The following is a 14,469-nucleotide window of genomic DNA, read 5'->3' as shown; positions in this document are numbered from 1 at the left end:
TGACAACATTCCTTCTTATTTCCTGCAGTTAGCAGCCGACTCACTTGCTTTCCCAGTGTCTATGTTGATAAATCACTCTGTTGCTGAGTCTAATGTGCCTTCTGTCTGGAAAGAATTCTACACTCTACCTATACATAAAAGAGGTAACTCCATGGAAATCACTAACTTTAGACCCATCGCTATCTTAAACCCACTCTCAAAAGTATTGGAAAAATGCGTACATAAGCAAGTCATGCAATACCTAGTACAGGAAAACCTACTCACACCCACACAACATGGCTTTTGCCCTAAACACAGTACTACTACTGCTCTTATAGCCTTCCTTAACACTATTTCTCTGACCAGAAATAATATCAAACTCATCTCTTGCCTTTTCTTAGACCTTATAGGTTCATAGGTTCATAGGATGATACTAGGCTATTGGTCCTGAGGCCCTTATAAGCCTAGCCAAGAATTTCACCCATGTTCTCACAAAGTCAGCACCTGTTTCCCTGTCCAGTAGGGACACAGGTGGGATCCCTGGGGTATATTTTTTGTTTCGCATCCAGTCATCCAGGTTCCTCTTAAAAAGGGCTAGAGAGGTACTCTGCTTGATGTGGAGAAGGAGTCTAGTCCACAGATGGGGGAGTTTTTAGGACACAAATCTTTCCCACCAACAAGTTTTATTAATGTCACAGACCAGGTTAAGACCTTGCATGCAGGTTGCATGAGTGGAGTTTGTCTTACGGATAGGCAGCAACTCAAAGCTGGGTCTGAAATGGCCTTGTATGCCAGACACAGGTCACCTCTGAGCAGTCTGTATGAGACTGAGTAGAGGGACAGGACTTTTAGCCTATCTATATAGGATAGGTGTTTGAGACCCTGGATTTTCCTAGTCAGGAACCTCTGTTGTCTCTCCAACTGCTGCATATGCTTGGAAGGGGGCATTGTACTCAATAATGGGTCTGATAATATAGGGGTATAGGGATGTTATGGCCTCCTTGTTCCTGGATGAAACATCCTTATTTATGAGGTGGGCCATGTAGAAAGCCTTCCTTATAACAGAGGCAATGTGGTGGTCAAAAGGCAGGTTGCGATCAACCTGGGTGCCCAAGTCCCTCACGACTGATTGCATGTGTAGTACATTGTTATTAAGTGATAATTAGTGGGGATGACATTTTCCCCAAAGGAAATAATAACGCATTTCTTGGCATTCAGTTTGAGGCCATGCTTCTAGCACCAGTCATTAGTTTGGGTAAGGCCCTCTTGGAGGATGTTCACATCACTTGGAGAATTTAAGACAGTGCCCAGCTTGCAGTCATCTGCAAACTTGGTCAGCCACAGATCACTGGTTTTGGCTTGCACCTCCAAAAAGTATATCCCAAACAGTAGAGGCCCAAAGACCGATCCTTGGGGTATACTGCTCATTAAGGGTCTACTACTAGAGGTGGCTTCCCCTACTTTGACTGAGTGGGTTCTATCAGTGAGCCAGTTAGCTACCCATCTGGTAACATACAGGTTGATGCCTAGCTGGGAGAGGTTATCTATTATGCCCATGTGGGGAATAGTGTCAACAGCTTTGACTAGGTCAAGGTAGGTGGTGTGCACTGTCTTCCCGTCGTCCATGGCTTTGGTGACTGTCTCGAAGACGTCAACCAAGTTTAACAGGCATGATCTCCCTTTGACAAAACCAAACTGTGTGGGATCAAGAGTTTGGAGGTTGCCAATGTCCTTGTTTATAAGCTCCATGATAATGCATTCCATGGCCTTAAAGATCAGGCTAGTTAGGCTGATGGGCATATAATTGCCTGGATCAGTGGACACTCCACCTTTGTGCACAGACTTTCTAAAGCCTTTGACACTGTGTCTCACTCACGTCTACTGACTAAGCTGTCTAACCTTAACTTCTCTACTTCTGCTGTTGCCTGGTTTTCCAGCTATCTCACTGATCGACTGTAATCAGTGAGATGGCTCTCCCCTTCTCTCTCTGTTAAAATGGGTGTCCCTCAAGGCTCCATTCTTCACCCATTACTTTTCAATATCTTTACTAATCAGTTCTATACTTCCTGCCCCCAGTCATCTCTGGTACGATATGCAGATGACTCTACAGTCATCACCATTGCTGACACCCCCTCTGAACTCATCTCTTCCACTCAGGTATCCTTTAACTCAGTAGAAACCTGGCTCTCTAAAAATCTGCTTATTCTGAACCCTAAAAACACAAAACTTCTACTTTTCTTACTCAAAAATGTTAACCACCTTAAACATACTTTCTCTATTCAGTCTCTCAATAACACTCCCATCGAAGTTGAGTCCAGCACAAAACTCTTAGGTGACATCATGGATGATCAACTAAAGTCTGACTCACATGTTAATAACTGTATCCAGAAGACTCATGTAAAACTCGGCCTCCTATACAGAAATAAAAAGTTTCTCACTAGAAAGCAAAAGTAACCCTCTCTTATGCTTACCTCCTACCCAGTCTATTGTAAAGCTCTCAAATACTGACAAATCTCAAGTCCTCTCTCCTTACTAAATTAGAATCAGCCTACAACAAAGTAGCTAGATTTGCAGCACACCAAATATATAAATCCCATCACTGTCCCTCACAAAAAATTTGGCTAGAATTACCCCACCAGCTTCTCCTCTCTCAGCTCTAGATTATTCACTCCATTCTATACCAGCCTTCCTACTGCCCCAGCTTTTCTCCTCTTATCTCTCATTATTCTCCCACCAGATCTGTACATAGTTTGGACCAAGACCTTCTACAGACCTATAAACCCAAAACCAAAATGGGATGCAATCTCTATAGTTACCACCCTACCATTTTTTGGAACAGGATTCCATTTGATATTAGGTCCCTCAGTCAACTTAAACAATTCAAAACAGCTACCAAGGAATATTTAAAAAATCACTGGTCCTCCCACTGCACTCACCCCTCATAACCCTCACTACTATCCCTAAAACAGTGCTATATCTGCCTACTACATTGTTTTGCTTCACTGATCTCTACTACTTGTATACCTCTTAGCCTTCTTCATCTCTCTTATACCTGGCATCTATACCTAGAACAGTAGTCTCCTTATACTACTATTAACAAATATGCATCTTTCATCTCTCTCCCTCAATCATAATATGCAGTAACAGCAAGGATAATATGATTCCTTTCTTCCTGCTTCAGTTGTCAAAATTGTACTACATTGTTATACTGCTATATTTATTTACATGTACTGTAAATATTTTTGAATTCTTATGTCAATTGCTAATGTTTAAACTTTATTGTAATGTTGTGGAGCTTTTCTCCCTCGGCCTCTGCTGAAAAAGGGCTATTTCAGCTCAGTCGGACAATCCCGGTCAACAAATGTAAAATAAAATAAATGAATAAATAAAAATTATTTCCAGCATATTCAAAGCATTTTTACAACTAAAAACACAACTGTTGCCATTTTTAAGTGCAACAGTGTTGTCTAGCATATGTACTATAGGTTAATATCTGATGTTCTAAGATGTGAGGGCTCTCCACCTGTGACAGCAGGTTTCTCAACACCTGAGTATGGTCTGATATCTCTCTATAATATTCTCCCTCTCTATGTAATATAACAATGACATATAACATATCCTGTAGATCATAGCTGTATTTCCACCTTGGCAAGACATCACTGGAAGTGTTTTTCTCATAAAAAGAATACTAGTGTCGGGCTATATATTTTATAAAATTGAAATAACATTAAAACTTCAGCCATCACTCTGCTTCATAAAATGTTTGCAAGTCAATTAATTTACATTTACCTTTAGAAAAGAGTTTTCATCTTTGTTCACCTCTTGTTCAATTGTTGAAATTGTGTTTGAAACAAGGTTAATTTCTTGTGAGACCTTTTGAATTTCATTTTTAACTTTTTCTTCCTTTTTTGCTTTTTCTTCTTGAAGTTGGAGTAGTAAATCATTTTCTTCATTCTGCAAGAACTGATGCAGTTGTCTAAATTCTTCGCAAATCTTCTTTCTAGTCATAATTTTTTGAACCTAAAGAATGGTATAGAATACACGGTTACTGCTGTCACTATGTGTCAACTCTATGTGGGAAAAAGTACAATGTTCTTAGAAGCATCATTTTATGATGTAGCATTGCTCTGTAGCCTCAGATGTTCCCCCTAAGAAACAAGATTCATTTCACAACTACACAAATAAAATTGCTATAATTTATGGTTCTTAACTCCAATAGAAAGCAAAAACTAATCAGGATATTGTAGAATGTTACATTTGCAACCTTAATTATTTATTAATAATTAAGAAGTCCAGTTTAAAGCATCTTAATTGTAACATATACAAGGGAGATATTGATCAATATTTTCTTCAAATCACTAAAGGTATTGTTGAAAGAATGGGTTAAAACAATCTAACTGTTAAAATAAATAGTATTAAATGTCTGAAACATGATGGACACAAAATGTCCATTTTCATCTGTCGTGCAGAAATGAGTAAAGAAGTCTGGGCACATTTTGCATAGCCTGAAATGGTAGAGAATGTTATGGTTACAAATAATATTCTGCCAGGTAAAGCTTTTTCTCTAAGAGTACAAGGCTCAAAGTGAATGCATTTTGACCTCGGTTCTGCTGAGCTGAAACAAATCCTACAGTTATCAGTACTCTCCGTAATTATGCATCCTTCAACAAATCTCACAGCTATCAGTACTCTCCGTAATTATGCAACCTTCAACAAATCCCACAGTTATCAGTACTCTCCGTAATTATGCATCCTTCAACAAATCCCACAGTTATCAGTACTCTCCGTAATTATGTATCCTTCAACAAATTCCACAGTTATCAGTACTCTCCGTAATTATGCATCCTTCAACAAATCCCACAGTTTATCATTACTCTCCGTAATTATGCACCCTTCAACAAATCTCACAATTATCAGTACTCTCCATAATTATGCACCCTTCAACAAATCCCACAGTTTATCATTACTCTCCGTAATTATGCTCCCTTCAACAAATCCCACAGTTATCAGTACTCTCCATAATTATGCACCCTTCAACAAATCCCACAGTTATCAGTACTCTCTGTAATTATGCACCCTTCAACAAGTCCCACAGTTATCAGTACTCTCTGTAATTATGGACCCTTCAACAAATCCCACAGTTATCAGTACTCTCTGTAATTATGCATCCTTCAACAAATCCCACAGTTATCAGTACTCTCTGTAATTATGCATCCTTCAACAAATCCCACAGTTAACAGTACTCTCTGTAATTATGCATTATTCAAACAGTAGCTGTGCCTGCAGTACACAAATGGAACATGTAGAAGGTATGTGCAATCATGAGATCTTCCCAGCATGAATAACTGCTTGTTTTGCAGCTAGACTACCATGAAATAATATTGCTGTGACCTTTTTTTCCTATGCCATTTAAGACAGGTGTTGCTTGGTTTAGTAGTTATTAGCTAGCTATCAGAACACTTACCACACAATGTTTCTAAAAACTCGTTAACATTTTGCAGTGTGTTCAGTAACATTGAGTGAATGACACTGTACTCCGAAAGTTCTTTGAAAAAAAAGATTTTTCACTAACTGCTTGTAAACTTAATGTTGGCATTCTTTACTTTGATTTAACAAGGATACTTTATTCAAACAGCAAAAGTGTGGTGTGTGCATGTGTGTGTGCGCTCGTGTGTTTGAATTGTGAAACTTAGCTGCCTTTGAGCTGTAGTTACCTTATTTTCCCTATAACATGTTGGTTCTTAGAACTATGTCCAGCTTTTGTTACTGTATGCTACACCTTATTTGGGACACTATAATGAACTAAAACTTTCCTGTGCATACATTTCTGTGTTCTGATCTTAAATAAAAGACTAGTGCAGGGGTCTGTACCTTTTACTACTTAATTTTGTTATTTAACACATTGCTATATTCCCTTTACTAATATGGGTGGATGTAGCTCCTCCCTATAGCCTCTGTGTACAAGTTCTGGCTGCAGCTTTCTTCTCCAGGGCCTCACAGATATCAAGCTACTTTTCTACACACAGTTTTACACATAATGATTTGGGAGGGATCCTTTCAGTCATGGTTTATTCATTTGAATGTTAAATTAAAAAGAATTCTGCTAATGTTACATTGTATGAAATGCCATTTGATAATATGCTGTTGTAACTCTCTGTGTTTTATATTGGTCCAGATTTATGGGCTTACTCTATGAAGGGAGCGCATATCACATCTATTCAGTGGGATGTCCCACCTGCCATCCTGAAATAAAATGGTTGTGTACCACGTAACATCACAATTCAAAGCCCACCTCCAAGTCTGTCCCTCTGCCAAAACAAGGTCACACTTCCAATGAAGTCACATCACTAGGCTATAAATAGCAAACACTTCCTCAATTTTGCTACAAATTCCTGAATGCACACCTCCTTCTGGTTAACTCCTATCAGCTTTATATAGCTCAGGCCTCTTCAGTGTCAGGGCAGGATGCCACTCCAATGCACCTTCCAAAATTAGCATGTTTGCTTTTATAAACCAGTTCCGTACCCTTCTACTTTTTCTTGACTGCTATAGTGCCCCTTGGCTACACAAGTGTAACTTTTGGACAGCGTCAGACTACAGTAGTGTTTCTTCAACCCACAGATGTTTGATCTGGTTTGCCAGTTTATATATTTTTCTGTATTACAATTTTAAAAAAAGGAAGAGAAGAGTGAGAGCAAAAAAACTTGGACTGTGAGTGAGAAAGGGGTTACAGAGTGACACAAAAACACATAATATAGGTACTTGAAGCAGAAACTCTGTCCTGAGTATATTAATCCTTACCAATCAAGTAAGGCACTACCAAACTGAGAGTATAAAGAAAGCATGATATGTCAGCCAGATCCCACAGCCAAAGAGTTTCAAAATGTATCATGCAGCATTACCAGACATAAAAAATGGCTTGCAGTCACTGTTAATTGCTCTGAAATGTTGTGCATTTATGTCTTTACATGCTCTCTTCTAGATTCTTCCACATTCTGCATCAACCTAACTTTTCACTCTGTTTCTATCACCCAACCACTAGGTTCATAGGTTCATAAGTTCATAGACTGGTACTAGGCTATCGGCCTTAGGGCCTATACAAGCCTAGCCATAACAATTCCCTGACTATTTCTTCCCACAGCATTTACTTCCCTGGACCCCTGTCTAGCAGGGCGATTGACGTGATCCCCGGGGTGAATTTCCTATCTCCCATCCAATCATCAAGGTTCCTTTTGAAGAGGGCCAAAGAGGCACTCTTCTTGACATGTATGGGCAGTCTATTCCAGTGTCTGGGGAGTCTCTGGGTCAGGAACCTATCCCTCCACCATGTTTTGTTCATTGTGATGACAAGGTTTAGATCTCAGGAGCATGTGTCTCTGAGGGATTGGGATTTCTTTAAGTATAGCATGTCCAACAGCTCTGGGTTTGACATGGCCTTGTATGTTAAGCAGAGATCAACTCTGAGTAGACTATATGCGACAGAGTACAGGTGGAGTTTTTTTAGACAGTCAGCATAGGGCATCTGCTTTAGGCCTGTGATTCATTTAGTAAGGTATTTCTGCTGCCTTTCCAGTTGTTGCAGATGTCTAGAGAAGTACATATCAAACAGGGTGTTGTATTCTATAATGGGTCTAATGGGGGATGAGTACAGTGGGACAATGACCTCCTTTTTTCTGGATGAAAAGCCCTTAGTGATGAGGTGTGCCACATAGAAGGATTTCCTGACTGTTGTGGCAATGTGGTTATCGAAGGTGAGACCACTGTCCACCTGTGTCCCTAAGTCTCTTATCACACTTTCGGTGTTTAGTGTACTGCCACCTATGTGGTAATTCATGGGTACATGTTTTTTTCCCAAAGGGGATAACTATACATTTCTTGGCATTGAGCTTAAGCCCATGGTTCTGGCACCAAGCATCTGTTTCTGTAAGGCCTTTTTGTAGAATATCCACATCATTTGGGGATTCAATAATGGCTCCCAGTTTGCAATCATCTGCAAAATTTGTTACCCATAGTCCCTTAGTGTTGGCCTGTACTTCAGAGAAGTAGATGCCAAATAAGAGCGGTCCCAAGACTGAACCCTGAGGTACTCTACTTGTCACTTGTCTGGAGCTGGATTTGGAGTTGGCTACTTTTACAGTGTAGGTTCTGTCAGTAAGCCAGTTGGCAACCCATCGAGTGACGTAGGGATTAATGCCCAGCTTAGTAAGTTTATCTATGATTCCAGAGTGGGGGATGGTGTCAAAGGCCTTGGCGAGGTCCAGATAGGCTGTGTGGACCACCTTACCCTTGTCCACAGCTATGGAGACTGATTTGAAGAAGTCAATCAGGTTCAGGAGACAAGATCGGCCTTTCACGAACCCAAACTACGTGGGGTCCAGTAAGGTTGCCAATGTCTTTGTTTATAAGTTCCATGATAATACGTTCCATGGCCTTGCAGAATAGGCTTGTCAGACTGATGGGGCAGTAGTTCCCGGGATCCAAGGTGGATCCCCCCTTGTGGAGTTGGATAACTGTAGCTGTGCACCACTCAGTGGGCACGAAGCCTGAGGTGAGGCTATGATTAAACATGATACTTGGGTGAGGTGCCAGTTCATTTTGTAGTTTATGTAGTACACAGCCTGGGATGTCATCTGGTCCCATGGATGCTGTATTCTTAGCTTTGGAGAGTATGTTTTTTATCTGTGTGATTATTACCAGCATTTGGCAATGTTTCAGTATTGAGATGGACCCTTTAGGGGGTTTGAGGGGGGTGAAGTTTGCACTGAATCGATCTGCCAGGATATTGGCAATATCCTTGGGATCAGTATATTTAATGCCATTCTGTTGTAGCTCAGAGCAGGTCTGAGCATTGCCATTTAGATTCTTGACATAGCTATAGAATGCCTTTTGGTTGTCTTTGGAATTTTTGGCAATTTTATTTTCGTAACTAGCTTTGGAGGATTTTATGAGAGATCTCAACTTCTTACTGAGGCTGGTAAGGGAATTTTTTGCATGCTGGGATTTTCCTCTTTTCTGCAACAGTTTCTTCCTTTTGTTATAAGATTTGTTTGTGGCAAGGGACCACAAGATTGGCTTCCTTTTTTTGAAGGACAGCATCTTGGTTCTATTGGGGATGGCACAATTCATGCACGAGTGGATGTGCTCGTACAGTGCCTTAGTGTAGGATTCAGCAGTCAAACTTTCCTTTCCCGTCTGCATTGGTGTCATGAAGTTTGTCACTTCTGACTTGAGTAGCATGAAGTTGGCTTTGGAGAAGTTTTTTTACGGAGGTTTTCTTACTGGGGGGGGCGGGGGTGGAATGTGGATGTCAAGGGTGATTAGGTTATGGTCAGACCTGACCAATGAGGGGGTGACCATAGGTGTGGAGCATCGATTTCCCATGTTGGTAATGACCAGGTCTAGGATATTGGAATCCCTGCTGGGACTAAGGATTAGCTGATCCAGGGCATTAGAATTTATGAATTCCAAGAACCATTGGGCAAAGGTGTTGGTACATGAATAGTTTTCCTAGTTAGTAGCAGGGTAGTTGAAATCACCCAGTATTAGGGTGTTTGGTTGTATCTTAATATTTTCCAGTATGTTTAGAAAGGTTTAGTGAGAATCGTGGGGCATGGTGGGGATCTGTAGCAAGCTACAATTTGGATTGCAGTCTTACCTGGTGTTAGTTGCACTTGGAAAATTTCAGACACATTGTGTTGGGCAACTAGCCTGGTGTTGTGAATATCCTTGGTGAATATGGACACACCTTCACCTTTAGTGTTTTGGTCCTGGTTTGGTGGCCGAAAAGTGTGGTAAGAGTTGTAGCCTTGTATTGCAGGGGTGCTCTCTGGAGCCTTGAACCAGGTCTCAGTTACTGCACAGATATCAATGTTCTCCATTTTTAGGAGTGCCTCGAGAGAGTGCATTTTGAGGTTTAGACTTCTAGCATTGAGTAGTATTACCTTCAGATTTTGCATGCTTGTACCTGTTATGGTGGTGGTTTTGTCTTTTGAACTTTGCATAAAAAAGGCACTGTAGGGGTGGCAAGAGCCTTAGCCAATAACCTGAATCCCAGGGACAACAGGTACAGACCATCTCTGATAAAGCATTGTGGTTTGTCGATCATGTCATCCCAGGCAGACAGATACTGGATCCCCTTTGAATGACAGGAAACTTAGCCAATTGTTGAAGTCAATTATTTTGTCCTTATACTGTGGTATCATTCTGGGCGAAGGCAGGATGCTACTCAGGGCTAGGGTCATACCTGCCTGGGCCACATGATCTGAGAGCTCTTCCATGTCTCTTTTCATGTAGTCCAGGGAGGTACATCTCAAGTCATTCACTCCAACACGGACAATGACAGAGTCATATTTGTACTTGTTGTGGAGTGACTTGAGTGCATATGTTATGTGGCGGATCCTGGCACCTGACAGGCAGCTGACTGCAATTTTCTCCTTGTTCAGCCTGGTGAGTGGGACATCAGTGTACCTGACTATAGAGTCATCTATGACTAAAGTGTTGGGTATGTTGTCTTGCCTTAGGGGCTGTTGTTGGGTGGCAGACTGGTGTTGTGAGCTATGTGACACTTTGGTTGTGATTGGTGTTTGTTTGCATTTCAGCTTCGGAGGTCCTTGTTGCTTGGGCAAGTTAATGTTAAGGGCCTCCACATATGTGAGTTTAGTGTTGCTATGTGTGGATGTTGGTGGTGTGGGTTTAGAAGAGCTATGTGTTGCTTGAGGTGTAGTGCAGGTGTTAACCTTCTCCTCTTGACTGTTTAACACAGTCTTGGGAGGAGAGAGCTTTGCTTCCAGTTTGGCTATGTAAGTGCATCCCTTGCAGGTTGTAGTGTTGGATTGTAGGAGGAGAGGGTTGTCTGTGTACATGAGGCAATTGCTGCATTGCCCCAGTATGCCCAGATTCACCAGGTGGACCAGAGAAATCACTGGAAGCTGACCCTTGGACATGCCTTGTTTGGTGCTTTTTTTTTGTAAAGTACAAGAGCTGTTTTCCCTTACCTTAGCAAGGTACTTTGCAATTATAGGCTGTTTAGTGCCTACAATTAATTTCTCCTTATTAACAAGGAGAGTAAAGTGCTTGTATCAGTTTAAGACTTCATAGTGCTTTCCAACAGGTTTTAATGCAAGTGTTAGTCACAGGGATGCTTAAAGGTAAGATGGAAAAAAATTGTTTATCCTAAACACTGCAGTGTGCAGTAGATGAGTTAGATGTGAAAGTAGGTAACTTAAGTTTTACCTGTCTAAAAAGTTAAGTTTTAGTGGAGAGTCACTATTTTTAAAACAGCAAAATAGATTGAAAGGGGGTGGTCACTTTTGTATTCTGGTACTATGTGTTAGATATTATAAGGCTGAAATTAATTCTATTGTAAATATGCTGAAAGAAAAAGCTTGCTTAAATGCAGAAACAGAGTTTAGTAATATGTGATCAGCAACCATACTAAATGACTGTGGCTTAAAAAAATAAGAAACTTACTTATGAGTGTATTACACACATCAAGAAAACTGACTTCTTACAGACATGACAAGAATGTAATCTGCTTTCACTGGACAACAGGACATGCTTTTCTAAGAAAGTTTAAAAATGTGCTTTTCTAATCCACAAGGCGTTTTCTTGAAGACAGTTTACTTATCAGCATTTGCACAAGAACAGATGTGTTAGCATTTGCGTCATCAAGGCAGTATCTTTCCAAAAACTAGAGGGTGTGTGTTTAACTAAAATATGTATAAAAAGTCTGTATTAAATCTAGTTATGTTAGAGGTATGGTAAGGACACAAGTCCTGAGGTAAATGTTATATCTCTCACATCATCTGTACTATATGAGAAGTAAAGTTGGAACGGTACTTTAAGCTGCAACGTTTGTCCAGTTTGGTTTATTATAAAAGTTATTGGTTACTGCTCTTAAAGACAGGTGCTGCAAAGTATATTCTCTCATCAGTGTATATTCTGCAAGTTTCTGTATGCGACAGACTGTGAATGCAAATATAACTAGACTTTGAATTTTAGCAGAATCCAGCCAGCAAATCCCACAGCAAGAGCAAGCAGTAAGAAGCAGTAAGCAGAGAGATCCAAATATTTTTTCAATAGCGACCCAGATGAGTGTCTAGAGCCATATAATTTTTCAATGGCAAGCTAGCCTGCATCTGAACCTACACTCTGCATTCAACCACAGGGGGAGTGATGGTAAGCCCTGCAGAGGGTTACTTCAGTTAAATTGCAGTAACTAACATTTGTACGTATGTGTCAATTCTGAACAGAAGTATTCCAGTTTATGCAGCTTGCAGTAGTAAAGTTTTTAGGCGTCTACATCGGTGAGACAGAAGTTCCAGTCGCAGTGCCATAATTTCACTAAAGAAAAGGGGGATATCCACTAGCCCAACAGTCCACTGCCTGTTGTGCTTTCCCAGCTTCTCAAGTGACTTTGAAAAATTTCCAGCCATCTGCAACAACAGCCTGATCACCTGTTTTCTTGCTCACTGGTAAGACTTTTTTCTACGTCACATTTTTTTGTATGGATGCTATTCGACAGTTTGGATATTGGACAGTTTGCATATTTTAGACAGTTTGGATGTTTAATTAGACAGTATGGATAGTAAATTGCAATGTTGGTATACACAGCATATTAGTAAATGTAAAACTTTAGTAGGGCAGGTTGATAGTAAGGCATTATGCAAATGTATTACAATATTTAACTGGTATCTCAAAGAAAACCATGTGAAATATGACAAATGTTTATTGTGTGCTTCAACAAAAACTGCATTTTGTGTATTATGTCATAACCAATAGACTGTGAAGACAGATCTGTTCATGATAAAGAATTAACTAAGGCTAAAGTGTTTCCATTATATTCAGATGTTAAACAGTTATGTCCTGTCACCACATGTGAGTCAAATCAGTTACTGATAGAACCCCTAGTACATTTTGTTTCTAAGGAATGTAGTAAACTTCTAAAAGACAGACACAATGAGTTCAGGAAGTTTAGACAAGTTATACATACATCTTTTCAAAAGTGCATAGGAGTTTCAAATTCAGCAGAACAGCTTACTAAAAAATGTCAGAAAAACCATGCATTACAGGAGACTCTTAAACAACAGTTACAAGATGAAGAAAATAGATTAGCTGAACTGACAGAGACTGACTTCCTACATTCATTGGGAAAGAGTAGGAAACTACAGCTGATCTGTACAAAAGAGATATATTTTATATGTTTGTGTTTTGAAAATGGTTAAGCTTACATGGTAGGATGGTGAAATACAAATCATTCTCAAATGTTTAAAACTTCCATTCAATTAAAGCAATATATTTATCAGTACTACAGTAAAAGTAGAGCATATGACTGACATTCTCATAGCATAGTCAAAAGGTAAACAAAACAGTTCTTGTATATAAAAATGAAATAAAAATAGATAATAAGAGTAAAAAGTTAAAGTCACAAAACTGACATGATTGTATAAAGATATACAGATATAAGACAGACATGCATGCATGTTATTTTCATCTAGAGTACATTTGTTTACAATGCACAAAAGCAAAAGGCAGACAACAGCAAATATAAATAATGTAAGTATAAACATACGTTAATTAAGCTAATATCTATTTTGTTTTTTAAAGTTCTGAATTTTAAAAAGAAATAAAATCACGGATGGTATTAGTCAAACAGTCTTTGTAAAATGAATGTCAGAACAGTTAAATAAATAAAAAAATACTGAAATCAAAAGTTAAAAAATATATATGATTAAAGGAAAAATGCTAAAAAGGGTTAATTGAAATGTGAGCTCAGACCTTCCTAGACTGGATGAATAGTTACAGGAACTGTTGAAAAGATAAGATAAGAAACAAGACTGCTAGACAAGTGGCTTGAGTTTTCTAAAACTTATTATTTAAAACATAATTGTTAAAATGTTCACATGCAATACTATTTGGTAATTATAATAAAACATCACAATTGTGCATATATGTCACTGATAAAAAAAAAAAAAAAAAAAAAAAACCTTAGTTACATCAGGTATAGCCAACAGATGGGTTATAGTATACATACAGTTCAAATAAAGTATACAGGAGGGTACAAATAACTACTACTAGTAGACGTAGACAGCAAAAGCAACAGCAAAGATGAGACAAAAGTCTATAGTTTGGTAACCTAATAAAATACATGTATAACCAAAGTGTTGGGCTGACATACATTCTATTCTCACAGTATAAAGCAGATAAACAGTACTGCAGTACTACAGGGGGAGGGGTACTTTATCAGTTTTACACACTGTGTGAGCAGTATGTGTTGCAAAAGGGTCTGAAATAAAGCTAAGAGCAGAAGTTCCTTCTTGACAATACTCTTTTGGGGGGAAGGAAAAAACAGGTATTAGTGCATTAGGCATACTGGTAAACTGGATTAAACTTTACAGAATAACATATTTTACAAGTTAATAGTTATCATAATGGCTATTATTGTATTGTTTAGTATTAAATTGTATTTACAACCTGTTAAACTGTAAAGCT

General features: G+C 39.2%; 1 protein-coding gene across 1 annotated transcript in view; it reads right to left on the bottom strand.

The window, feature by feature from the left end:
- Positions 1 to 14,469, bottom strand: part of LOC122792896 (zinc-binding protein A33-like) — a 486,444-nt gene that overhangs the window by 154,887 nt on the left and 317,088 nt on the right. Inside the window, exon 3 of the mRNA XM_044060454.1 lies at positions 3,769 to 3,999. Within this exon, the coding sequence (XP_043916389.1) occupies positions 3,769 to 3,999 (231 nt within the window). The remainder of the gene's footprint in view (positions 1 to 3,768; positions 4,000 to 14,469) is intronic.

The sequence above is a fragment of the Protopterus annectens genome, chromosome 2.part0, assembly GCF_019279795.1.
Source record: "Protopterus annectens isolate FY-2018-M chromosome 2.part0, PAN1.0, whole genome shotgun sequence".
In the NCBI taxonomy this organism is placed as follows: domain Eukaryota; kingdom Metazoa; phylum Chordata; order Ceratodontiformes; family Protopteridae; genus Protopterus; species Protopterus annectens.
Note: the sequence above shows the minus strand (reverse complement) of the source record. Positions and strands in the feature narration are given on the sequence as shown.